The sequence below is a fragment of the Phaethon aethereus genome, assembly GCF_964289735.1.
Source record: "Phaethon aethereus genome assembly, chromosome: 16".
Lineage (NCBI taxonomy): Eukaryota > Metazoa > Chordata > Aves > Phaethontiformes > Phaethontidae > Phaethon > Phaethon aethereus.
In genome coordinates this window covers 6,318,839-6,346,083 of record NC_138592.1, presented here as the reverse complement: position 1 = coordinate 6,346,083, position 27,245 = coordinate 6,318,839, and the positions used below count along the sequence as shown (strand labels likewise).

General features: G+C 50.3%; 1 protein-coding gene across 1 annotated transcript; it reads left to right on the top strand.

The window, feature by feature from the left end:
* Positions 1 to 8,750: 8,750 nt before the first annotated feature.
* RBM38 (RNA binding motif protein 38) lies at positions 8,751 to 24,411 on the top strand (the record flags this gene model as incomplete). Its single annotated transcript, XM_082007335.1, has 4 exons — positions 8,751 to 8,918; positions 9,644 to 9,767; positions 10,371 to 10,425; positions 22,956 to 24,411. 4 exons carry the CDS (start codon positions 8,751 to 8,753, stop codon positions 23,254 to 23,256), a joined length of 648 nt encoding a protein of 215 aa, XP_081863461.1. The 3' UTR covers positions 23,257 to 24,411.
* Between the last annotated feature and the right edge of the window lie 2,834 nt (positions 24,412 to 27,245).

Sequence of the window (27,245 nt, the reverse complement as noted above, 5' to 3'; positions counted from 1 at the left end):
CTATCATGGAGTCATCTGAGAATCAACTTGCTGCTATCTTGCTCTTACTAGCCTTCATTATCTTCATGGACAATGCTGTCAAAGCTGCCCTTCTGGTAAGGAAACAGAGTTGTTTTTTCTTCTTATAGGTTGATGAAAATGTCCTTTGGACTGGCCTTGGCACCCTCAGGCTGGCAAAAGGAAAACAATACTCCCAAGAAGCAGAATGGATTTCCTGATTTCGTACCAATCTGTACACTTCATTCACGAGCTTGACTTCAACTTCAAAAATATAAATCAACAGATCTATCCACCTTTTTCTGTCTTTCTGAGAATGCATGTAATATCTACCCTCTTTATTGTCTTATGCTCTTCTCTACGTCTTTATCCACTAACTAAAAGCATTACATAGTACCTGGTCCATGTGATTTAGCAGGAAATAGCCTGCCTATGTTTCAGTTGTCATGTTCAGCTGATGTCCCCAACATTGCAGCAGGACAATGACATCATGTTGCTGGCAATTGATGGCTCTTCCTCATCAGCAATGACTGCAATGCTCCAGCCGATTGGATGTGGGTGTTGTGCTCTAAGGAACTGGATGGCATCACCCGAGTGAGCTCTGACCCTTGCAGCCTGTGACTGTGCTGCCCTTCTGTGGCAGTGTGGTAACTGAGGTTTTTGTAAAAGGCATGTTTAAGGCCTTTTGAGATCATGTAGAAGCTGGAATCATTCTGCCCAGATTTCAGTCCAGGTAACCATGTTTTTCTTTTTAAATACCTTTCCAGGCTCCATGGATATAGCTTTTGTATCCAGTGCTGGTATGTTGTTTTGATGTCTTGACAGTTCAGTTGTGGTCATACCCTGTTCAGAGCCACTGCAACAAAACCTTTGCTGCCTTGTGTTTGAATAGAGTAGACATGGTAACTAGAATGCCCCAAGAGTTTCTAACTCGAACTTTAAAGGAAGTTAATTACATGCCATGCCGATCCTGTATTTGTGTGTGTGTGTATGGTATTCTGCACTTGGCCAGGTTCATTGCAGGCATTAAATACCTTCCAAAAGTATCAGAAATTGAAATGGTGATACCAGAGTAGATGGAATATTTATATCATTGGATGTGACAAGACAGATGAGTCTGTATTAGTAAGGTCTAAAATACAGCAGCCTGCAGAAGAGGACACCACCAGGATAAGGAGGCCATCCAGCTGGGTGAGACTGTGCTCGCCTGTGGGAAGTTGGATAGGAGGGGCCCACCTGCGGTCTGACCCACTGCTATTGATGTGGTCCAGCTCTGAAGTCACTTTTCTTCAGCTGTTAAGAATGTCTCTTTTGCCCATACAACTGTGTTGCATGTTCCAGAGCTGAGACATCTTGTTTAATGTTCTTCTGTGAAGAAGAACACTCGCTGGAGTGGGTGGACAGTTCCTGCTCAGTTTGTGCTACCAGTGTCACGTGCAATCCCATGAAAAGGTCATGGGATGTGGTCCTGGTAGCTCAGAGAGAGATTTTTAGGAACATTCTGGCATTTCCTTTTTTTAAATCAGAAAATACCACTTAGTTTTAACATAACAGCTCAACAAACATTTGGAAAAAGAAATTATTAATGCTGTTGCAAAATGCCTGAAACTTTCTGCTTCCTTCCTTTAAAGAACACAAAAGTATTTCTTGTCATTTTAAAAAATGGTTTTCAAGTTTATGGTTTTCAAAATGCTATCAAAAGTATGAAGGTGTATTTTCCCAAAGTACACCATAAAATTGAAATAGTGAAAACATTTCCTGAACTATTTTGAGATGTAAGCTTTGCAGTTTGACTCAAATGGAATGTTTTTTCTAAAAAACTTTTTCAGGGAGGAAAACCCTTTTGTTCAATAATTACGTCCCAGCTGAGAGAGCTGGGATAATATTTCCATTAAAAAGAGCCAGAATTTCTGTGCAGAAATTCAGGAAAGGAACAATATCATTATTGGAGGTTGTGTTTAGCAGATGATGACTCTTTTGTTACTCAAAACTAAAGTTTTGTCTTTTTATCTTTCTCTCCTTTCTCCCCATGCCCTGCCCTGCCCTTCAGATTTGGGGATACCTCAGCATGTTCCTGAACAGAGTCTTCCTTGACGGCATCACCAAAGGTAAACTTGAAGAAATGGGCAGTATTTTGGCCTACATATTTAATGTTCTGACATCACCTAATGCTGTCAATAGCAGGAAATCTCTGTCTTCTATTCACCATTACTTATTATCAATGGAGGAGTTGTGGTAGAAAATCTGGATGGAAACTTCTGGTCCAGAAACAGACACAAGTTGTTCGCTTTGTCCTGTTCCTTTTCTGTTTCTGACTTTTATCATCCCTTTCCTGTTTTATCCTACAAATTAAAGAAGAAACTGAAAACAGCTAGTGAAGGGTTTAATGGATTTGTTGCATAATTTAGTTGCAGTATGAACATCACAGCACTTTTCATTAGTTTATTTACTAAAAGGCCAAAGAGCAGTCATCCCCAAGGTCACAGGGAAGGCAAGGGTTACCATTGCTCTAGGCCAAGACATTACAATACTGATGATGATGAAACTATTTGGTATGGACTCCAACAATGCCAGAAAACAGTCACCATCCTAATCAAGAGCAGTATCTTCATCGCTCAGTCAGCCATCCCAGCTCCCTGCTGTCAGACTGTGACAATCCCCTGTTAACAGGCCCAACCAGATCTACTGCATCCTTGGTGCATTGTCATTCCAGCTCCCCAGCATGCTCTGCAAAGACTGGGCATAGTCTGGTTGACTGGGACATTTACACACATGACTCCCAGGAGGCTACCCGTGATAAACAGCACATCGTAGATCGTGGAAGAGAAATTCCGCAAGAGCAGAGTAACCTGCACCAGTTTGCTGATACCGGCACTGATAAATGTAGGTTTGACCACCCAAGGTGCACTGCAGCACATGTTTACCACCAGTCCGTTGAAGCACCTTTCCTTGCTGACCCAGTCCTTCCTGGTCCCAAGCACGCGGTTCGTTCTTCCCCTGTGACGTGTTGTGATGTGCATGCTCAGCACAAGAGCACATGGAAGAAAACGTGCCAAGCTACTGTGTTGCAGCCGAGCCTAGTGTCTAAGAAACTCATAGGAAATGGTGACAGTGGCAGTGTGAGCTGCAGGGAGTCTTACTGCCACAGTGCAGGTAGGAGCAAAGGAAGTTCTGACAGTGGCAGCACCCAGCAGTAGCAGTTGGAAGTGGTTTACTGTCCAGTGGACTTTGATTCCTAACATTGTGCACTGGTCCTGGGAAGTGCAGGACCAGAAGAGGAGGGGAAAGAAATAGCAAGCTCTGGACACATACCGTCAATAAAGAACAATGCACAACATTCCCAAACACGAAAGTTCTCCTTGCTGGTAGTTGCAGGTGTATGAGCAATGTGATGGCACAGCCTCTTAGTTTCATTGCCCATTATTCCTCATAGGCCTATATATTAATCCAGACTTCTACCCAAGGCTTGCGTTGCAGCTCTGACTTCCTGTGGCAAGATCTTCCAAGCAGTTACGAGCTCTGCAATTTCTCTCCCTAGCCTTTGTTTTATTTTTAGGGAATCTTGTCAGCCGTTATCATGATTCAGTTTGTCCTTAGTCTTGGCACAGATACACAACTTTCATTTTGCAAAGGGATATCGAGTGGGAGGGCATGAAAGTTTGGAGAAGTAGAACTAGTCTTTTAATGACCTTTCCTTTCACCACTCTCTCTCTAAAATGTGTTTGTGGTCCAGTCAGGTGTCCAATTGGTTGCTTCTCTCAATCCCGGAGTTAGCAATGTCCATATCCATGTGGTATCCTGTTATGTTCTTTTATTGCAGGTTACTTGCATCATTAAAACAGATAATTCTGGTGAGACCTCAGCTGCAGTCCTGCATCCAGCTCTGGAGCCCTCAACACAGGAAAGACCTGGACCTGTTGGAGCAGGTCCAGAGGAGGCCACAAAAATGTTCAGAAGGATGGAACAGCTCTCTTATGAGGACAGGCTGAGAGAGTTGGGGTTGTTCAGCCTGGAGAAGAGAAGGCTCCAGGGACACCTTATTGCAGCTTTCCAGCACTTAAAGTGGGCTTGTAAGAAAGATGGGGAGAGACTTTTTATCAGGGCCTATAGTGATAGGACAAGGGGTGATAGTTTTAAACTAAAAGAGGGCAGATTTCAATATAAGGAAGAAATTTTTGACAATGAGGGTGGTGAAACATTGGCAGAGGTTGCCCAGAGAGGTGGTAGATGCCCCATCCCTGGAAACCTTCAAGGACAGGTTGGACGGACTCTGAGCCACCTGGTGTAGTTGAAGATGTCCCTGCTCATTGCAGGAGAGTTGGACTAGGTGGCCTTTAAAGGTCCTTTCCAACCCAAACTATTTATGATTCTATGATTCTGTGACCGCTAGAGCTGATGATCTGCTTCTATGTAACTAGCATAGCCAGCAAAGAAAATAGAGCTTACTCAGCATCCCCAGTTCTGAAATATTTCAGAAGAGGAAATAGTCCTATTGGAAGATTCCAGCTGAAGCAAAAGCCTATTCAAAAAGGATTCCTGATTAGGAACATCCTCTTCTCAAATATTTTGTTACAAACGGCCCAAAGAGGAAGAATTTTTATTTTTTAATTCTTGTTGCAGCAGGAGCTCTGAGTTAAGCAATGGCCATAGTATGTTCAGGGCATGAAAGCAGAAAATCTGAGACAAAGGGCCCAGATACAGAATCTCCTGCTATAACCTAAACCAAATGCCACTGAATGCAGCTTCCCTCAAGATCTCCCAGCTACGCTACTGTTCACAGCCTAGCTGGTGGCCAGCATCCAGACTGAGCATTAGTAAAACTAACAAACCAAACAGTTCCCACAGTAAGTCCCTTGCTCTCCAGCTAACTTATTTAACTGCAGAGCTTCTAAGAGGGATGTTTCATCTACTGTTGTTGCAATAACCAGTAAGCGGGTATCCATGACAAAACCAAAGGGCACTGCCCTACAGCAATGAAGTCTTGGCTAAGCAGCAGCAGCAACCGAAAAAGGTCAGAGCTCAACAGTAGCCCTGCTCCATTTTGAAAATAAAGCCCATCAGTTTCATAAGAAATGAGGGAGGTTCTTCAATGGCTTTCAGATCAGACCTGGGATGTCTCAAGACAATTCTCCCAAAGACATCAGGGGAGGAAAGGGAAATGCTCAGTCAAGTATACAAGGACAGCACCACAGAGATTCACTGGCGTTCATTCCACCCCTCTCTGCCAAGGGAGGGACAAGAACAGAAAAGACTTTGCTGCTTTGCAGAGGGCAAAGAACAGGGCTAACTTTTCCCTTGCAATTAATTTGCTACTCTTTCCTCATCTCTCTATCGTGTTCTTGTGCTCCCAGGCTACAACTCACTCTGTCATAATTTGCTTTTCTTACTTAAGACAGAGACCATTTCTACGTGGTTCTGTACCTGGCTGGTCTTGCTCTGCCACCTTCTCTAAGATTTTCAGTGGAATCCAGGACACTTGGTTTGGTGATCTGCAGCTGCCCCATTTCATGCCTCGGATAATGCTGCTGAAGTCCACCAGAAGGAGCCTTTGTGTATCAGTTTTGCATAAACCTCAAGGAATATATGAACACGTAAGTAACAAGCCAGTGAGTTCTCTTAACTATGTTGAATTACCATAAAATCAGTCTTCCAAATCCGTATGAGAATAGGATGCTCAGGATTTTCAATACAAGTACTACACATTAATACTACACATCCACTAACCATGTGGATGGTTGTACACCACTACTAAAGATGACTTCTGTCCAAGCCTCCTCATTGATTGACCAGTGTAGTTTTATTTCTTAATACAAAGAACTAACTACAGCCTTACAATAGCACATATCAGATCTGTGTTCCCGTTTTTGCTTGCAGTCTGCTCTTGGATTTGTGCTAAGCATTGTCCAGCACTCCCGCAGGCAGCTTCGTACTTTGAGATACACCTGTCTCTGCAAGAGCTCTCTTTGGCCAGAGAAACATGAAACGTACTCTTCTCAGGTACTCTTATCATTGTAGTAAAATCATAGGAAGGTGTCAGCAAACTGGCTCTGCCAAGCTGCTGCAGTTTTGATCTGGTGGCTGGATTTAATCTGTTGGTGTTTTGGGGAGTGTGATGATTGTTTATCCCAAGAATGAGGGAAAAAATGTAAAAAAAAAAAGTTAACTCACATAATGTTAACCTTACTCGCTTTCTCTTCTCCTTCCCTCTGCGTTTGTGGTAACAGCTCATTAAACCCTGCACTTATAATAGCTGTACCATGAGATAGGAGAGTTCGTTTCCCGTCCTGCTTTCCAGGGTGTGGCAAAAAAATGCAAACTCTCCCCAGCCATGCCAGCGGTACCGTGGGGTTTGCAGTGGTCACTAAGTACAAGTTTGGCCCTAATTTCTTTCTTGTTCTGTTCTGCCTGTAAAAAAACTTCTGTTCCTGCCTCTAGGAAAGAAGAAGAACTGGGATTCCTGTTTTGAGAGATGTGGGGCTCGTGTTTGAAGAGGAAGAAAGTACATGATGTTTTTCAACCCCTGACCAGTGTAAGCACTGAGAACTGAGATACTTCTGGTAGCTTTTGAGAACTCTGTGAGCCTTGCCTGCCTTCCAGAGGAGCCGGAGTCTATTTGGATGATTTGAATCTTTGCCATCATTTGGAGCAGAATGAAGCTCTGTAAAAGGACAGCGACTGAATGCCAACTGGGTTGCCATTAGCTGGGGCTGCCCAGGAAGCAGCTGATGTGCAGTTTGTGGTGGAAGTCATGCAGACACAAGGGGTGTGACTCAGCGGTGGAGAGGCCCCAGCTCCTGGCTGTATTCCCACCCCACAGGTGTATTCTGGGCTTGCTGCTGGGACGGGCCAGGGAGAGCTGGTGGCTGCACACACACACATCACTGCATAAAACAACACAAAGGCTCCACGAACTCCCATGTGGCTGTCCCTTTTGCAGAAGGCTGTTAATGTTGCAGTGATGTTGGGTGCTGCTGGCCCAGCTCCATCTTTCTTCCACAGTAATCAACAGAAACGTGTCCTAGTCTTGAAGTCTGGTGCTTTAGGAACGAAAAGCTTAATGGCTTTCCTTAGCTTTTTTTCCCCCTCTATCCTTCTTTTATGAAGCATAGGGAGTTTAGAACTATGGAAGCCGTGCAAGAAAAATATTAATGAATAACTATGGAGTGCAGACATTTAACGCATTCCTTTCTCTTGAAACAACTGGCTTTTCTCTGTGGGCTCTGTAACAGAAAAACGTCTGCAGAGTCTGAACCTACTGTAGAGAAGCCAAAGTAGATGGTGATTTAAAACTGCACTTGCTTTTTTTGCTAAAATGTTACTTCTTCATTTATCATGCAGCAAAAAATATTCTCTCTTTCTCTGCAAAATGATAACCCTGTAGAGGTAAGAAAAACCCAAGGCACAGGGGCAGTTCTTGAGGTTCTGGCTGATGAATTTCTGGGTGATGGAAATGGTGAATGAAAAATTATTTCTAGGGCCCCCTCCCACACCCCAGACTCTAACCGATGTTGGGGGGGAGGAATTAAAGCATTGCAAACAATCTACTGTTGGAGTGATCCCCAAGGGTGGATTTTGAGGCACAAAGTCACTTTTCAGCTTTTGTTTTCCTGTGGTTCCGAATGGAGGGTTGTGTGAATTGAGTATGGGGTTGCGCTACAGTAACTGTACTCCCAGCTTTGAATCACAGCTATCCCCAAAAACTGCAGGTCACAGCAAAGGTTGTGGCGTTTCACAGCCTCCCTTGTATGAGCTGCCTGTCCTTGGAGGGAACAGTTGTAAAAGGGGGACAGTGGAGAGGAACCCCATTGCTGACCACCAGTGGAAATGGGAGTAGCACATCCCTGGCCCACAGAGGCAGGCTGCACAGGTAGATGTTGCCTGTGTGAAGGAGGAAGCTTAGGAACCTGTTTAATAAAGGCACTTTCGGACCTCTCGTCAGTGTTCAAACGCCTGGCTACTCCTCCTCGCCGGCATCCCTTCCTCCTGCCTTGGCTTCTTAACGCGCCTTTGCCACCCGGCCTGCCCCACGGGCCGGCAGCCTGCGTGCTGGCTTTGTCCCTATGCCCGAACCTGCCGGGGACCAAACTCCTGCCGCTGGGACTGTGCGGTCGGAGGGGGGTGAAGGCCCCCTCTCGAGGCGGGTCTCTTCGGCGGGCTCCTGCAGGAGCGGTCCCCATGCCTCCCCCGCCCCGTGCCCGAGGGGTTTCCAGCTGCTCCCCGGCAGCCGCCGGGACTCGCCGCCGGGGCCAGGCGCCGGGCGGGCTCCCCCCGGGGGTCGGCACAGCCCAGCGGCGGTCCCACTGCCGGCAGGGGCGGGGGCCCGGGGCTCCTCCCGCTGGGACGAGGCGGCCGCCGTTCGGGGGGCAGCGCCCGGGGCCCGTCGCCGCAGAGGGGGCTGACCCCCGCCCGCCGCGGTCCCCAGGGCCGGCCCACCCCCCCCCCGCCGCCGTGCCGCCGTGCCGGACTACGCGCCCCGAGCGCCCCTGCGCGGCGGCGGGGAGGGGCGGGGCGGGCGCGGCCCTACAAAGGCGGCGGCGGCGGCGGGCGGCCGCTACTCACCGGCACCGGCGGGAGGGCGCGGCGCCGCCCGCGCTCCCGGGACAAAGCGCGGCCATGAGCCGCCTGTAGGCCGCCGGGACCCAGCCGCCGCTCCGCCGCCTTCGGCCGCCGCGGGGGCTCGGCGGGCGGGAGTATTCTTCTCGTCGCCCGCGGCGCGGGGTGGATGCCGGCCGGGGCCGGCCGCGCCCGGCACCATGCACACCGTGCAGAAGGACACCACCTTCACCAAGATCTTCGTCGGGGGGCTGCCCTACCACACCACCGACTCCTCCCTCAGGAAGTACTTCGAAGTCTTCGGGGACATCGAGGAGGCGGTTGTGATCACCGACCGGCAGACCGGCAAATCCCGGGGATACGGCTTTGTAAGTGCCGCCCCGCGCGTCTGCTACCCCTCCGCGCCTCGCTCCGCGTCCCGGGGGGCCAGGCGCCGCGGTGACGGGCGGCGGCGCTGCTTCACCCCCCGCCCAGTGAAGGGGGGCCCGGCCGCGGTGCCCCCGCGCCGGCGGGACCCCCCCCGCGGTGTTCGGGCGCTGCCCCGCCGGGGAGCGGCTCGGTGCTGCCGTCCGTCCCGTGGCTGCTGCTTCACGGCAGTTGCCGGGGCGGGGGGACCGCTCGCCCAGGCTAAGGGCCGGGGCGAGGGTCCCGGGAGGAAAGCCCCCCGGGCCAGCCGAGGTCGCGGCGTACCCTGCGGCACCTCCTTCCCCCGCTCCCGCCGCGCTCTTTCTTTGCGTGTTTGTGCTGCCCTCGGTCTTGGCCCCACGCGTGTTTTCGGAGCGCGGACCCTCGCCTGCCAGCTCTCAGCCTCGGGACTGGCTCCGCCGGCTGCTTCAAACAGGACGGGGGAGGCGGTGGAAAAGCCAAGGGCGAGCAACTGGCCGCAGCCCAGCGCAGCCGCCTGGCCAGGGGAAGCCCTCCTGTCCGCCGCGGCCGCGGGAGCCCCTTCCCGTCTCGCTCTGCAGGCGAGACCGAACGAAGCGGCGCTCAGCTCCCGGTTCAAAATAGAACAATAAATAAACCCGGCTTAGTGCCTGTTGCCGGAGTGTTTACAAAGTGCTGTTGCTACAAACAAGGCTGTGCTTAATTCCAGGTGACCATGGCAGACAGAGCCGCAGCTGAAAGAGCGTGCAAAGACCCAAACCCCATCATTGATGGCAGGAAAGCAAATGTAAACCTGGCATATTTGGGAGCAAAACCACGGAGTATTCAAACTGGTGAGGCACCCAGGAGATCCCATCTCTCTCTATTAGAATAACTTGTAAGACGAGGAAACGAGTTACTCGGGCTGGGTTCATCTGATCTGACGACGCGTGCTTATCCCTCGTAGTGCTGACTGTTAGGACTGAGGACACTGTGTAGTCCAGTTACCTCTCTTCCGTGTCTTCTTACCCGTCACACTAGTGTTATGCACCCAAGCTCATATAACTGAGTTAAAGCTGTTTTCTCCCACGGCTAATCTCTTTTCTTGTTACCTTCTTTGTCACGTCGGTGTTAACAGTAAGATCCATTTCATCATTCTGCCCTTCGGTTTAATGCCCGCAGTACCCAGTGTGTAAAATAAGGCATTATACCTCATTGTTTGTTTAATAACAGCACTTCACACTCTTTAATCTGAATTCCCATCTGATCCCCGTGCATATCGCATACGCATATTAAAATTAACTTGCTTCTAAATGGGGTTCTGAATTTGCTCGCATGCGTAGCAGATACAATGCATGTATGTGTGGTCCAAGGTGCATTACGCATGTATATTATGAGTTGAATGGTACAATGGGTGCTGTTCACTAATAGTTCTTTTTTTCTGAACATTGTTTTAGGTTTTACCATAGGTGTGCAGCAGCTGCATCCAGCTTTCATTCAGAGACCCTTTGGGTAAGTGGAAATGTTTCTTAACAGCCTGTTTGAAATCAAATTCATGAATCAACTTCCTCATTATTTAAAATGCCTGAAAAAAGCCTTAGCTGTCAAGAATGGACAGTTTCAACAGCTGTTGTTAATGTTCAGAGTACTTTATTTTTGGTGAAGATTTCAGAAGTTTTGTGCATTTGTCAGCTTTAATGTAATTCCCAAAGATCCTCCTTTATCCTCAGTAAATCGTAGTCATAATAAACCCAGTGCATTGCTTGCTGCTTTGCCAACTTCAAGAATTCACAAGAATTCAGATAAATGGAAAATAGTTTCTCTATTATAGTACTTAAGGTGTCAAAACAATTAAGGAAATTCTGTTCTCATGTTTCTCAAATAAGATCTTCTGTTTCCTCTGTGCTGTTTCCCATGTAATAATGCTTAGGATACAGTTTTATCCTAGAAAACAAATTGCATTGGAAACAAAGTCTGTTACTTAATGAAAGTAACATTAGGTCAAAAATTGATTTTGGACAGATGTTATACAAGGCTTGAATAGTCTGCAAAAGTGGGCTTTTGTCTGCTGTTTTCAATAGCTTATACCATCCCTACTCGGTTAGAAAAGTCCTCTTTTTATACATCTAATAGGATCTGGCAGCTGCTCGGCAAAAGACAAGTGTGGTTCACGAGAACAATAGCGACTGTCATACTGCCTTCATTTAACTGTTTAATGATTGATGCAGTCCTTTTTTTACACCATTTCAGAAAGTGAATATTGATAGGGTTTTTTATTATTATTTTCTAAGAGCATTAAGAGAGTAGGTGCATTTTTTGAAGCTTTTGAGCACTGCTCTGTTGCGGTTTTTGTGTGACTCTAATATAAATAGATGGGATTTTGGCCTTTGTCAACAGAAGTACTTTATCCCTTTCGTCCTCTCTGTTCATGTTTTTTTGGGGGGGATGTGTTTTTTGGTTGGTTTTGGGTTTTTTTCCTTTAAGGAAAAAATCTGCTAACAGCAAAATAGAAACTTTCACTCCTCTGCCCTCATGGCTGCAGTTGCCAACTGCCTGGGTAATCTCATTCCAGTGAGTTTATGGTGTAAGAGACTGTGTTGCCACAATAGCGCACACCCTGTGCACGTGTGTTGTGTACGGTTCAAACATGCCAGATCTCATGAGTGGTTACTGCTCTGTTGGAAAGACTTGAAGAACATCTGTCATGAAATGAAGAGTCTCGTTTTTTTTTTTTTTCTGTAGCAAGAGCTGGAGTAGTCTGCGTAGACAAGATGCCGCTTTTTAATAGCTCTCCTGCCATGGGAGCTGCAAAGGCTTTCTCAGCCCCCAAAGTAGGCAGCAGTGGTACCTTCAAGGTGTGAACCCCAGAGGCTTTCCAAATTACATAGGAGTGCGTAAGAGAAGTTGACAATAAAACCAACCTGTTAGGAGTTTTTCCATACATGCTAACAGAAAGGAGCAAAATGACGAAGCACGCAGCATGTTAAACTCCTGGTGTTGGCAGGAGTGCCGGCGCGCGCCTGTTCCGCTTGCAGATAATCTGCTGTTCTGCGGGTGCAGTCCTACCCAGCAGCCGCAGCTCTGGAAAACGTTCTTTTTGAACAGTTTGCTTTTAGTTTCACATGCAGAGGAGTGTGGGATCGTCTGACTACATGTTCCTTGTGATCTAGACAGTTACTGTTCCAGTTCCTAGGCACTGGTTTCATCATTAAACCAGCAGAGCTGCAATTAGCACCTACAGCAGAGAGCACTATAAATTATTTATCAGTTGCCAAGAGACAGGAACCAGGAGCCCGCAGGGTTGGAGGAAGGGATTATATATCATTATTTGCAAGCATCAGTAAACAAGAATTTCATTGCATTCAGTTGTTGCTGGAGCAGAATCACTGAAAATGTGGGTTTGACAAAATGTGGAATCATTTACCTGAGTGCCATGACTGGGGCTACTGTGTGGCTTCTGAGCAAAGCATCAGGCGCTCAGTCAAGCAACGGAGCTTGGCTGCTGGTTCCCTCTTTGTCTCGTCAGTAGACCAACAAAGTTAAGAACCTGCCAGGCTCCACTCTTGCATTCATTTGAACCCACAATTTCCTTGGCCCTCTGTGGAGTTTGAGGGTAGATGAGGAGTTTATCAGGTTCTGTCTGTCTTTGGAAGCTTCATCAAATTGCTGTTGTCCATTTGCTCTGCACTGTGTGCAGTGGATCCTGACCTTTCCCACATGAAGCTCAGTGGCTCATCTGCTTTGCCTACGGTGTAAGACGTTGCCCAGTTCTCCCTCCTGCTGTTTCCTGTCTCTGCAAAGTGTTTGTGCCCGGGGGTTGGCATGCGGTTTCCAAAAGACGATGGTTGTGGGACACAGGGTGCTAGGTGTGCAAGCTGGACGTGGCAGGGAAGACATGAATGAGCAACCCATTAACTGCTAGGCAGTTAAATAAGAGACAGACAGACAATCGTGTTCCAGCTATCAAGCCACAAAATGCAGGTTTTGGTGAAACCTGAAATGAGTGGAAACTATGAAAATTACCCAAACATCACTGAGGATTATTTATAAACTGCAGGTTTCCCCCCCCCCAGCCCCAGGCACCCAAATGCGGCTGTAAATATTGCCTGGGGCCTGCGGAACAGAAAGAGAAACCATTAAAAGCTGCTCTCGTTCCTCCTGCTGTCCTGGCAGGGGAGGCACTCGCACAGCGGACGGCACAGAGTCGGTAGTAAATCCTGTTTTGAACAGTAGCCTCGAGATTGTCATAACGGGACATCTTAACAGTAACGCAAGGCAAAGGATGCTTCTGTGTCGGGGTGACCGAGGTCTGGCTTCTGAGCGGAAGCACTAGGCCTGGGGGCTTAGCCCGGCGCGGACAGGCTGCGCTCTGCTTGGAGGCAGCCGGCAATGGCACGGCGTGTCCCGGCAGCTACCGGCCAGCGCAGAGCTGCGCTTGCGCCATCAGAGGAGGGGGAGAGCCTCTCTCTCCAAGTGGAGCTGTCTCTATACTGCAGCAGTGTCCTTTTTAAGAAATTTTGAGAAACACATGAAACTTGGAAGCTGCTGGGAGCAACTGTGTAGACTACTTGACCAGGAGTATGCAGTGACATGGCAGAGCTGCTTGGTGCCCCCGTCTTGGTTCTCTCCTCTGGGCCTCTGGTGCTCGAGACAGGCCTGAGTCTGTGCAGGGAACGGGGATTCCCTGGTTCTGCTCTTTGCAGCCATGCTTGCGGCTCTGGATGCGAGCAGCGTGTGGCAGATGCATTCCTGTGGCTGTGCCTCAGCGAAGGAGCTATCTGTGTGGGAGATCTACCAGTGACTGAGTAAGTGACTGAGCTCTCGGGAACATGCAGCTGTCTCTTGCAGCAGGATCCAGCTCTTTCCATGTCTGCGCGTTGGATGTTGCTGCTCCAGAGGCCCAGCTGCACCTTCTTGTGTAGTTGCTCATTTTGGTGGCCCCCGGCTCTGGCCCGCATTTGGTCTCGGGCAGCATTGGAAAGAGTTAAAGCTCTTTGCGTTTGCAATTTCATGCATTGATGCTGCTGCAGTTAGGAAGTGAAGAAAGTCCCTCTTTGTGTCAGCCCACCCTCCCTCGCAGCTGTTTATCCTTAAAACTTCTCTATTGGGTGAAAAATAAAAGGAAACAAACTTTCATCTTTTCTGTGGTTATGCTTATAAAATGGCGCACGCTGGCCTTGCTCTGCTCGGCCTCCGTCAGCTGGCGTGCCCCGTGCTCCGACTTCCTATTGCACCACTTCCCAAAAGGCTACCCCGCCGCAGGACCCGGGCCGCTCGGCCGGCCGCACGCAGCTCCCGTGGGGACGGTGCTCCTGGCACCTGCTGTTTGTCGTGTGCCAGTATCACGAAGGCTTTTGGGGGGGGATTTCCTAAGAAACATTCAATTCCATTTTCCAAATGGCTTCAGCTGCTAGTTCTCAGGCATGGTTGCTGCTATTCAGACCAAATGCTTGCCAGTCAGAAAGAGCTCCCTTCTTTTTTTTTCTCCCCCCCCCCCCCCCCCCGAGTAGACACGTATTTATAAGCAGATCAGGTGGCTTTTCAAATTTCCTTGAACATCTACTTTAAGGTGGCAAATGCTAGTATCAGACCCGAGGGCTTGGCATGCAATTCGTTTTGGTTTTGGGCACAATTTGTTCACGCCCTGTGTCTAGTATAGGCCTGTAGAACAACAGAGCGCGCTCTCTTCTTCTGATACACTGACCTTACATCTGGCTAAATGCTGTGCCGAGCTCAAGGCAGTGCCAGGGCTTTTGCAGGGGACAGGCTTTGGGTGAAGGATGCCATGAGCCGTTCCAGTGCTGTCGGGGCACAGCCCTGTGTGTGATGGAGAGCCAGGATGAGGGGGCTCTAGCTTTTTCTTTACAGCATGTGACTTGAGTTGTGCCATCTTCTCTACGCGATTCCATCGCCTTCGGTGGATTTGCTCGTCATCTTCACCAGCACGAGAGCAGCCCCCTTAGCAGCAGAGACCTAAGCCCTTTCCCCTTGCAGGAGCTGGGGAGCGGCGGATGCAAAATTCTCCTACTCTGAGCTGGCTGGTGCCACTTAGTCCCAACGTGGCAGATTCACGCACGCGTCTGAATTTTCAAAGCAGTCCAGCTTGTACTTGATCTCATCTTTCCTTTGCGCAGCTGTTGGCATACTGGTCCCTAACTGTGTAGTATTAAACACGTGCCCAGTAATTCAAATATAAATGCAGCTCTGACTGGCCTGCCTCTGGGCTGAGGGCACCAGCGAGGGAACTAGGCAGTTGTTGTGCTGATAATTTGGTAGCAAGGACACTGGGTCACTTCTAAATATGACTTATATGAAGAGCTTGTTCCCCACAGATGGGAGCTAGCTACATACCAGAGCTAAATATACTCTGTGATCACAAAAGATGAAAAGTCGTGGACCTCAGAGTTAAAACTGAGTCTCCTATTTCTCGGTCTCTAAATCCTGTAAACAGGATCGTGCTGTCCCCCGCAATTTCCCTGTCGCCAGCTTTGAGCATTTCAGCTCTCCCGTGTCCTAGCCGAGCTGCTGCCGGCTCTGCTCCGGCCGAAGCAGCGGAGGCTGGGAAAGCCATGCCGGGGGCAGGCTCGCGGGATGGTGTGGAGAGAGGTGTCTTAGAAGCCCTAGAACAAGAAAGGCACAACTGGCAGCAGCGATCACTGAAACTCTTAAAATGTGATTTCTTTCTTGGCTGAGAAATTACTTGTTCTATCAGTGTAGGTTTTCTTTTATCAAAAAAAGGTATTTCATTGCTTTTTCCATAGCTAAAGCACTCTACTTCAGAATACTTCATCTATCCAAGAAAGAGGTTTTGATAAATCAATTGTGTGGATGGTTTTAATTGAAAGTCAGTGGAAGGGATCATGTGTAAAGAAAGTAAGTCTGTTAAAAAATGGAACCAGTTGAAAGTAGTCAATTTAATATATATTACGCCAAAACTCATCAGGTACTTGAAGACTTTAGAGATGTTTCTGCAGCCTTTGGTTTTCTCCAAATTGCAGAAGAAAATTGCAAAGCTTAGTTAAAGGCAGAATTCCTGGGGCTTCCTGGGTTAATGTGTCAGAGCCTCTGATTTTCCTCCTGTGTGGACAGGACGAACCTAGTGTCCTCAGGGGCTCTCACGCCGATGCCGAAGGACTCGGGCTCCTGTAGTGCACTGGTGTGAAGTGTTTTCTGTTTCTTCAGTCAGTTCATTTCTGGTTTGGCTGTGCTGATAACTCGAAAGGGGAGGGGTTTTTCCTTCTCTGGATAGCTGACTAGTTGCGGATAAACTTCCATGTGGCTTTTTCCTTGGTGCCAGATGGCTCTTGTTTCAGGCAGATGTTATCTTCTGCTACCTGAGTGTTTTTCAGCCTGCTTCTCCACAACTATTTTTGGTCTGGCTCAACATGCCTTTGTTTGGGACTTTTTTTTTTTTCCCCTTTGGGTGTGGGGGAAGCAAGATGCAGAGGATAAAGCTGTGAATTGTTGAGCCTGGCTAACTTATGGTAGAGCTCAGCATGTTGATCTCAGATTCTTGGTTAAGCTGAGAAAAAGGATTAGATCTTTGTAAGAAGATGTACTCTCGTCTTTGGTCCACAACCGTTTTTATTTCTTTTTCTCCCCCCCACCCCGCACCAGCTATGGCGGAAGGTCTAGATGGCATTTCCTTTCACTCATTTCTGTGGGATCCACCTTCCTCTGCTATGGACCATGGGTTTGTTGCATCGTGAAGTCAAGATCTGCTAACACTGTAAAATGAGGACAGTGCTGGTCTGTGAGAAGTTCTCAGCTACTGCGGTGCCTCCTGTTCCTTACGTTTTCTCTCTCCTGCCAAAATGAAAAAAAAACTGAAATCATGGATTGCTTTCGTAGTCTTAAGTTTGCATTTGTATTTCTCAAGGAATTATTTTAGTAGGCTCAGCAACCTGCAGAGGTTATTACTGAATCCTGTAATACAATCACTTTTTCTCTGGTACCGATTCCAGCCTGGGACAATCTGTTGTGGCAGGTTGTTCCTTGGTGATTGCCACCAGTGTGTTGACATCTGGTCCCAGTTTGCACAGGCAGCTGTGTAAATCTTTCCCAGAGGGCCAGAGGAGGATGAGTAGAAGACAGACAGGCAAATTAGTTACGAGATTAGCAGAAATTGGGTTGGTTGGTATGCTATTTTGTGTTTGTGTCATACTGTAGTAGGAGAGGATAAATACTGAACCGTGGAGCTGCGGAGTTCATCCTCATGTTACTTCAAGCTGGCTGAGAGAGCTGGCTGATGAGGCAGAAGCCACTGACATTTCAATGCATATTTAAATCAGCTTTAGTAGGGACGTTTCAGGATTCGGAGGTTTGTCATGTCAGTGGTTGAAGCCCAGCCCGTGTCAGCGAACGCTGATGGATGGTGGAGCGGTTGGGGCACAACGAGTGTCCCGATCTGCATCAAACTGTCGATGGATAAACTCCATGTGATCTCCTGGAGCAAGAGTCCTTGTTGGCAGGCGAGGACTGACCTGGCTGTGCTCCAGCCTCCTTCTCCTCACGTCACATCTGAATTTGAGAACAGGACTTGAATGCCCCACGTTTCTACAGCCTGCCATTGTGGCTGGGCCTGTACGATGCATGTGGCCAAGCCTGCCAACGCTCCCCGCAGGTTTACTTTACTTTACAGGTTTACTTTAGCGTGGCTCCACGAGGTGAGTGCTTGCTGGCTTGGGAGTGTCCTTCAGGAATGGTGTTCCCAGGGTGTGGATTACACCGGGCTGTGCCTGTGCGTCACCAGCACCACCGCGGCACTGCTAATGCGAGCGTGGAGCTCCTGGACCGCTGCCGCTTCCCTCGGTGTTGCTGGGGTTTGCTTCCCGGAGCAGCTCGTGTCTGGTGCTCTGCTCTTACGCTCGTGAACCCACTTCAAAGTGCGTCTTCAAATCTGTCGTCAGGGCTGTGGCTGGAGGAGTTACTTCACCGGAGGCAGTTTTCACGTCGCTGTGGAAAACGTGACGTCACTTGGCTCCTGCAGTCCCACCTGCCAGCCGCAGCCCGGCAGCACCTGCCATCATGTGTTGTGGCAATGTGGGTGTCCCTGTAGCAGCCGGCGGGTCAGCTCTAGTGGAAATGGAGACCAAATTCCTGGGGTCGGATGCCAGAATTTGTGCCTTCTCTGGCAGACACAAAGGGCTCTGTTCCTTTTATTCATGGTCGTGGCGTTTGTGCGCTGATCTCTGAGGCCGCCGAGAGCCCTGCGCCCCTCCTTGTTGCCACGTGGTAGCGTGATGCTGTGTCCCTCTGGGCAGAGGGTTGTCCTTGTCTCCCACCTCTCCAGAAGCAGCAAAACCAGCGCCCGGCGTGGCTGGCAGAGCTGGAGGTGGTCGGGAGCTCCTGCCGTGCTGCTCTCCCAGACCCATGCAGCTTGCGGGAGCTGCTCGCGCGTAGGAAGTCCTGCAGGATAGAGGGGAGCTGAGAAGGTGCAGCTAAACCATGTTTTAGGAGTAAACCCGACCTAAAATAATCAAGTATATAAAGCATCTCCAAGGTGAGCTCTGCTGGATAGAGCAGCTGACCCGGGAGAGGGCCTCGCTAGCTCGTTCCTCTGCCTTGCCCTGTGGGACGGGGTGTGGGACACGTGGCCTTCTGACCTGTCCCTTCTTCCTGGCAGCCCCTGGGGCTGCGGCTGCCCGCCAGCCGCCCCTGCGGGTGCAGCGGGGAGCGCGGGGCGACGGTAGGTTGTACAAAGCCCGTTCTTCCAGCAGGCAGCACCTCCTGCGAGCCCGGGGCGCCGGCAGCCGCAAGCCTCACCTGATGCATTCAAAGGTCCGCGCCCAGGACGGCACCGAAACCGGGCAGCTTTTGTTCTGTCCTTCGCATTTTGCGCAGCAAAAGCCGAAGCCGAGTCTGCGCCTCCTCTGCCAATGGCTCTGTAACCATCTCTTTTGTTCTGTGTCTTTCAATTTTGGCTGCCAGGGCAGCGTGGCGTCGTGCCACGTAGTTAGGAACGTGGGCTAGCCTGGCGGTCCCAGCTGCCCTCCTGCACCGCGACGGCCCTCCCGAGTCCCTCCTGCTGCCACCGCCGGCTCTAGACTTAGGTTTGACCGTGCTCGTTGCGTTTTGTGGCCTTTGCCCACGATTAATTGTAATGCCACAAGCATCTCGTACGCCTGCTGTTCACGGGATGACTTTGATGTGTGGTGGCGATGGCTGATCACTTGGTTGGTGTTTTATAATCACATTGTGTGTATTCTAGATGAAGTTCTCTCCTGGCTGGCAGGGCCCGCTGTGGGGGAGGGAGAAAAACTGCAGGGAGGAAGGGAAAGGCATCCTAAAACACAGATGTGACTCATTCTGTAGAAATTCAGATTAGAGTTTGCTGATTTTTAGAAAAAGAACTCTAAAAAGAGCTTCTTTCCCCCCCCCGCCCCAAAAAGATCTTCTTCAGAAATAATGGAAGGGGGGCAAATATTTTAAGAACTTCTGGGGATGCTAAACGTAGCCAGCAGAGAACTTCATTGTACTGCACTGCTTTGGTTTTGTTTGTAGCTGCAAGTCATCAGTGACCTTACCTTGTGTTGTGTGTTTTGTTTTGATCGATGAGTTGCCATCTGTCCACCTAATTCAGAAGTCCAAACTGCATATCATGATTGAAATTTCTAGCTAAATTATTAAAATCCCACAGACCAAAAGAACCTTCCCTTTTACATAGAAGCAGATTCTGGAGTTGCTGAGTGTGATTTTCTAGTGCAGTAAACTATGGCGTGTGATGTCCGCTTGTGTTGTATGTATTGGGCTGGGATGTATTTCTGGAAACGGAGTGCAAGAGTACTTATTGTCTTCTTAGCTAATGGTGCTTTTTATTCAAAGTGGCATTGAAGAGCTGGAATTTTTCCGTGCTGAGCAAAAAAGTAGTGCGGGATGTCGTGGACTTGCTGTCTCCCTGGAGCACGCTGTGGGAGCTGCGATGGAGGAGCTGTGTATGTGAAGGCAAAGCCGACATGCGCAGTCTCTGGGGACGAGTTGGGAGTGTGCGCTCGCCCTGACGGCCCCGCACGTGGCCATGTCCTCCGCGTGGGGTGTGCCGACAAGGGACATCGGGGGGTGACCTGCGGAGCTGCTCAGACAGGATGGTGCTCAGGCTGGATTGCTTGGAGGCTCTCACGCTGTCCTCCTGGGCATTTTGCAGGTGCAGACTGAATGCCTGTGTGCAGGAAAAGTGCAGACCCCTCCTCTGCTCCTGCCGGTGGGCGTTTTTTATTGAATGTTGAGCATGAGGATTGTACATTTGGTTTTTTGTTGTGTTTGTGGGGTGGTTTTAACTTTATCAAGCCCTGGAGTAGCGGGAAGCCCAGTAGTGGGACACACGTAGAGAGAAGCAACGGGCAGCCAGAGCATCCGTCGCCACTCTGGGATGCAGGCTGCCGTCCAGGCTGCCAATTTCTGAGGGGGTAGAGCAAGAGGCGTGCGTGGGGTCCGTTCGTCTCACCCCCAACCGTTGCGTGGGCCGGTGCCTAGGGGTGCCTCTGCGGAGCCTTTCCCCAGACCTTGGCAGGCCAAGAGAGCAGTGTTGCACCTCTGTGTTACTGAAAACAAACCAAACCAGTGACCAAGCATGAGGAGCCTCTGGGTCGGCACTGGGCCCGGCCCCTCGGAAGAGGTGGCTGCCGCCGCCGGCTAATGCGGGCACACGGCATTAAGAGCTCTTGGTCTGAACTGGCACCGAAGCTCTAGCTCCGATTCAGCTGTGTCAGCCTCGGTTTAGATCGGAGCTAAACCAAAACTGATTCGGTGAATTTCTGCTGCCTCTTCTCGTTCTTGTTAGTCACAGGGTGGTATTGGGTATGGTGCATTTGTGGACTGAAGGGCTGTGAGGTCCCTTTTCTCTGCGCTACGCCAGGGATGGCTCTGGCCTCTGGAGATGGTCTCGCACTTAAATCAGCCAAAGGCTGTGGTGCTGCCCTCCACCATCCCTCCTCTTCCTCCCCGGTGCCGCTCCTCTGTGGGCAGCCACGTTCTATGCAAGGACCCTGATTCCGGAGGCAGTGTTTCTGGAGGGGGAGGAGAACAATCATTCTCTCATCATGCAGATTGCCTCAAGAAAAACCAAAGTGCATATGTGAGTGGGAAAACAAGAGAAAGCTTGGTTCAAATGAGCACTTGTTTGCAAGAAGCCTTTCTCCTGCCTGAAGAGTGGGTTAAACCATCCAGTGCTGGTTGTAAAGCAAATGGGGACATCCCTGTAACTGCTGGATAGGGGGGACCAGCCCCAGGTGGAACCCAGCATGTTGTGGGTGGTGGCTGAGACCTAGGACGGACACTTGGGTGGAATGAGGACAGCCAGTGACCCATCCAGCAGAAGTTTCTGGTCCCTGGCTACGAGCCCCTGTGGAGCACTGGAGCACCGGGTCCTGCTGCTGGGGTTTCCGACCCCGGAGATTGGACGGACGAGTGGGTGAGCTGTCCTCTCCCTGAGCAGCCGAGCTTGGCTTTAGAGAGCAGTTTAGGCACGTACAAGCCTGCATCTTGTGAAAAGCCTGTGGGAGGCTTTTAAAAGTGGTCATGTTTGAAAATGTGCTGTCACACACATCCACACAAGAATCCCCAAAATATTTGAATCTGCATAAGCTCTTTGCAGAGTTTCACCTTGGTTTTTTTGTTTGCCAGAATGAGTTAGGTTTGGGAACAGGGTGGAAGGAGGTCTCTGGAGATGGCTTTTGGTTTCTGCTGTTGCCTTATGTGATTCAGCGAGCAGCCGGCCAAAGGGACCTTTTCCACAGCGTGCGCTTTCTGGGGCACACGGCTCTGATCTTTCAGTGCTCACGTGCCGTTGCTGGTGACAGCCTGCACACCCCTATTTCTTAAGCAAGCCCCAAATCTGTCGAGCCTGCGCGCAGCGGGGCTCTCTGCGGCGGGCTGCGCAGGCAGGTCCTGTTTGCGCTCTGCAGTCGCGTGTGCGTTTTTGTCTGACCTGTGGCAGTTCGTGTGGATGGCCCCGAACCTTCAGCTTTGCGCAGTTTTTGCTCTTGTTTGAGGCCTGACTTCTTGTGGGCCCTTTGGAAAATACAGCCCTTTCATTTTGCTGCCTCTTTTTTTTTTCTCTTCCCTCCTCATTAGCAGCTTCTAGCAAATTAGTGGGCAATCCTGCATTAATCATCTCCAGGATGTTTCAGTCGATGGACTTTAATTGACTGTGGCGATGTTGAATTCCTCTCAGCAGCATGGCTACCTCGGGGCGGGGGCGGACCGGCCGGTGAAAAGCAACGCTTCAGGACCTGCGTTGAAAGGGCAGAGGAGAGGCCGGGGCCGCCGGCCGCAGAGCCTGCGTGGAAAAGCTCGTGGGCGCGCGAGCGTCGCTGCCGGGCCGGGGGCTGCTGGCATGGCGCTCCGGAGGGGTGTTGCTGAGGGGAAGAAAACCAGAATTAGTATCTCGTGTTTTACAACAAACACCCTGTAGCATTGCCCTAAACATCCAGTGTTATGGAAACACCGGCTTAAACGTGTAGTAACTGGTAACAGCTGGCAAACTGGAAGGCCCTCGGCTGTGCCCGGGACAGTGGTCGTCCCTGGTGGGACGAGCGACCCGGTGTCCCCGGTGCTGGGAGGTGCCCCGTGGGGGCTGTGGGTCCTCGGGAGCCTCCACCAGGGTCCGGGCAGTGCGGGGGGAAGCGTGGACCTGGAGGATACGGGAGGCAGCGAGGCTGCCAGCGCTGGCAGGGATGGGCAGGGCACGCCGGGACTAGGGAGACATGGCGAGCCAGTCAGGCAGGGGCTCTGTCGCGGCCGTCCGGGGAGGTTATTTTGGGGACCAGCAGCCTGGGTAGTGGGAGACACAAGACATGGAGACCAGGGTGTATGTTGGTTCTTGCAGTCCATGCCTCACCTTGCACTACTTTTCCACCCTTGGGGTCCTGGAGCGTTTTGCTTTTCATTCCCTCCGTGCCCAGCAGCACCCCTGGCTCGAGGGCAGCGCTGCTGGGCAGCACTGTTTCTGTGGCTGCTGCACATGAATTTGGGGGGGAGAGAGGGGGGTGTGCAGGCTGGAGGGAGCCCATCCCCTCGCTGACTCTGTCCCTTTGCCTCCACAGACTCACGCCTCACTATGTTTACCCCCAAGCTATCATCCAGCCCAGCGTGGTGATCCCTACCCCTGTGCAGTCCATCACGTCTCCCTACATCGACTACACCGCCGCCAGCCAAGCCTATTCCCAGTACACCACCGCTGCCTACGACCAGTACCCCTACGCTGCCTCCCCCGCGGCCGGGTTTGTGGGGTACGGCTACACGGGCGCAGTCCAGCCTCCCATCACCGCCAGCAACCCAGCGGCGCCCGCCACCGCTTTCGTGCAGTACCAGCCGCAGCAGCTGCAGCCCGACCGCATGCAGTGAGGGCCCTGCCTGCGCCTCCGCCGCCTGGGACAGTCTGTTACAATGGAAGGATGCGACTAGGACAGCAGAAGCAACAAAAAAAAAATTACAACAGAAGAAACAACAAAGAAAAGGAAAAAACATCACCCCACTCCTTTATCCCCTCTTCGTAGGTGCATATCAATACCTAAGCTATTTATAGTATTAAGGGCGAACCCAAACCCTTGCAGTCTGACTGTGCTCGTGAAAATGGACTTCTGGTAAGTTGGTTGTTTGTTTGTTTTTTTTTTTTTCCAATCTGGACAGATACCATCTTGAAGATGTTTTAAAAGTGACTGAAATGTTTCACAGGAAAACTACAGATTCTTGCACACGTCGCGGTCTGCTTCCATCACCTGTGGTCTTCTTTTTGGCCCTGCCCCGTCAGCCCTCCCCTCCTCATCAAACCTGCAATCTTCTTAATTACTGTTGAGGTACAGAGGTACTCGGAGAACATGGAAAAAAGCAATCTTATTTTTTGGTTGTACAAAAACTTTGTAATACTCAGAGATGCCTTACAGAAGAAAAAAAAAAAAAAACAAAAGAAAAAGAAAAACTATTTTTTAATATTTATTGCGATTTTATTCGCATGAGCTGTGAATTGCAGACAGAAGAATAGTAGTAAGTATCTGCCTTGTTTAATTCTCATTTTACTAAATTATTGTATGTAGGTAAAAGTTCTTAAGTAATTGCTGAATCACTTCAACATGCAAAAGGGAATATTGGCTTGAAGGAGAGCAGAATATTCCTTTAGTCAACGCACTGTACTATTTTCTTATTGTAATTGTTACTCTGTTAAGATTATCTCAAATTTAGGTATATTTTTAAATGCAAAAAACCAACCAAGAATACCGAACATTTTGTCTACTTTGGTAGATCTTTTGTTACAATGCTGCAACCTATGGAGACATTTACAGTATTTATGTAAAAGAGGTTTGAGGCTGTTGGCTAGCGAAGCTTGGGAGAATATCATGAGTGGAGCAAAAGAGGAAAAGGTATTATGTCATTGAACAAATGGGTAAATGCAACCTTTTTATCCCTATAATCCAACAGCCAAATAAAGGAAGAGAACAGACAATGTAAGTTAAGTGCATTTCTACAAAGAACAGCAATAAACTATTTTAACTTTTAAAATTATTCAGTATCTCGTATGGTACCATGTTTGCTTGACTGGAGTCCGTTAGGGAGTACTTTCAAACTGACCTGATCTGGCTGCACTGGGGCTTCACCCGTGAGCGTGCCGGGGGGTTTGGGAGCACGATCCCCGTGGTGCCCCGGCTCGCATCCTGATGCGTTGCATGGCACAGGCATTGCGTGGGCACGACCGTCCCTCGCAGCGTGTCCCACGCGCCCTTGGTCACTCTGCATGTCCCAAGTCACCGGTAACTCTTGGCATCTCGGGGTTTTTGAGCTCCAGGAGCGTCACGCAGAGGCTGCGCGGTCCCCAGCGCTCGTGCCCAACCTGTGCGCGATGGAGGGTGTAACGTACTGCCACCCTGATGCAGCTCCCGTGGAAACCAGGACAGCTGAGATCAGATTCCATCTCAGAATCCTCAGCCTATCACTTGCCTTCTGTTATTTGCTTAGAATATTTTTTTTTTTTTTTTTCCAAAATTAAATCCATCCAGAAGTGAGTGGTCTGCCAAAGCCCTGTCCCCAGTTAAGGGCCGGGTTGCTGAGGGCCTCCCTGAGCTGGCAGGGCCCGGGCAGGCTGCAGGCAGCAGTGAGACGCCAGCAGGATGCTCATGCCCTGGAGCCGCCTCTCTCTTGCTCAGCCACATTTGACTTTTCCCTCACCCAGTTGCTTTAGAAATTTGGTTCTCAGATTTTGGGCATTACAAACGTTGAATATCAGCTTTTAAAAGCAAATAACTAGCATGTTCAACTAGAATCATTTTATCTGGTTGTCTCTGTAAAGGTTACAGCAGAACAGGGGCTGGGAAGTCCCTCCATCTTTGGCACCGGTATATATTGCTGTTGAAGGTGATGATGCCTAAAGCCATCCCAGGGGAAGAGGGGGTTGTAGGATGAAAGCAGAGGCTGTTCAGCACTGTGTCTGATCAAGTGCTCTGGCAAACTGAAAGACACACAGTGGGCATGTCTAACGTCATTGGTAGGCCTCAGAGTAAACAGACCATCTCAATGAATGGAACCAGCTCATTCCTCCCTTGCTCACGTGTGAGAAAGCAGGTCCTGGTGGGGCTCCGTTTGTCCTGCCCGTGGTTTTGCTTACAACTATGCGGGTGACATTTATTTCCTTTTTAAGTAATTAGTTTCTGGATGGGGCTGTGGGGCTGCCAAAGGAGTCGGAGCTGAGCGCCGCATCCAGCGCGGTGCTGGCAGGGAGCGCAGCCTGGCCCGAGAAACCTGCCTTTGAAGTACTATCGGGGCCGGAGAGTATTCAGCAATTCTTCTTTCTCCCTGTCATGAGCCTTTGGGAGGAGGAGGAGGCGGGGGGGTGCTGGCAGCCTCCAGGGAGCGGCGTCGGGGTGCCCATCCTCAGGCAGTGCTCCCGCCTGGCTCCGGCACCGCTGAGCATCGGCTGTTGTCTTCATTGAGGACCTGCATCTCCCTTGGTCAAAAGGAAGACCGAGGCCTCTGAAAATTAATTTGTTGTTGAAAAAAAACACAGCGGGTGCATTTTGAAGTGGAGAGCGTGATGATTTTCCATTTGGCTGTCTCTAGTTTCCTGAAAGGTGGCCAAAACTGCCAGGAAGCGAGGGTGTGCGTGGCGCGGCCGCGCACCTCCTTCCCCCAGCACCCGGCCGCTGCCGAATGCCCTTCCTGGATCCTGCTCCGTTTTGCTCCGGGCTCATTCTGAGAAACAACCACATCAAAACGGCAGCCCCACCTGCCGCCTTCCTGTTTGCGAAAACCCAGCTGTGAAATCGCGGCCGGGCAGGATAGTAATGCAATCCGCCGTCCAGCTTCCCGGTGGAAGTGGGGCTGTGATGGCAGGTGGCGAGGGAAGCCTGTGGCCCCCCAAAAAGGAACCCAAGCACCTCCTTGGCCCAGGGCTGGCCTGGGAAAGTGGGAAGAGCCCGACGGGTTGCTGGGTTAGAGGGACAGGAGTTACCACCCGGTGCGTCGGCAGTGGGGTGTGGAGGAGAGCAGCAGCTGTGTGGCTCCTCACTGGTCAGGGTAGCACAGGACAAGTACTTAAATCACTTTGCAATTGCTTAGAAGTGTAATTTTTTTTTTTTTTGCATGCATTGCTTGACGGAGCATCCTCTTTCACCTGCACCATGTGCCTTACGTTGTCCTGGCACGAAGCAAGCTCACCCTGGGCAGCTCAGCTCTGCTGCGAGCAGCCAGGAGCCTGGGGTGGGCACGAGCTGGGGAGTTACGGTGCCATTGAAAGAGCTTCAGTGTGGCAACGTGCAGCCACAGTGTCGTGGTTTAACCCCGGCCGGCAACTAAGCCCCACGCAGCCGCTCACTTGCTCCCCCCCGGTGTGAGGGGGGAGAGAATCAGAATGGTAAAAGTGAGAAACCGCATGGCTTCAGGTAAAGACAGTTTAATAGGTAAAGCAAAAGCCGTGCATACAAGCAAAGCAAAACAAGGAATTCAGTCACCACTCCCCATGGGCAGGCAGGGGTTCAGCCATCTCCAAGGAGAGCCGGGCTCCATCACACGTAACGGTTACTTGGGAACACAGACGCCATCGCTCCGAACATCCCCATCCTTTCCTTCTTCTTCCCCCAGCTTTACATGCTGAGCACGATGTCAGACAGTATGGAATACCCCTTTGGGCAGCTGGGGCCAGCCGGCCCAGCTGTGTCCCCTCCAAACTCCCTGCGCACCCCCAGGCTCCTCGCTGGTGGGGTGAGAGGCAGAACAGCCCTGGGCTCTGTGTAAGCGCTGCTCAGCAATGCTGACAACGTTGCTGTCTTGTCAGCACTGTTTTCAGCACAAAACCAAAACACAGCCCCATACTGGCTACTGTGAAGGAAATTAACTCTATCCCAGCT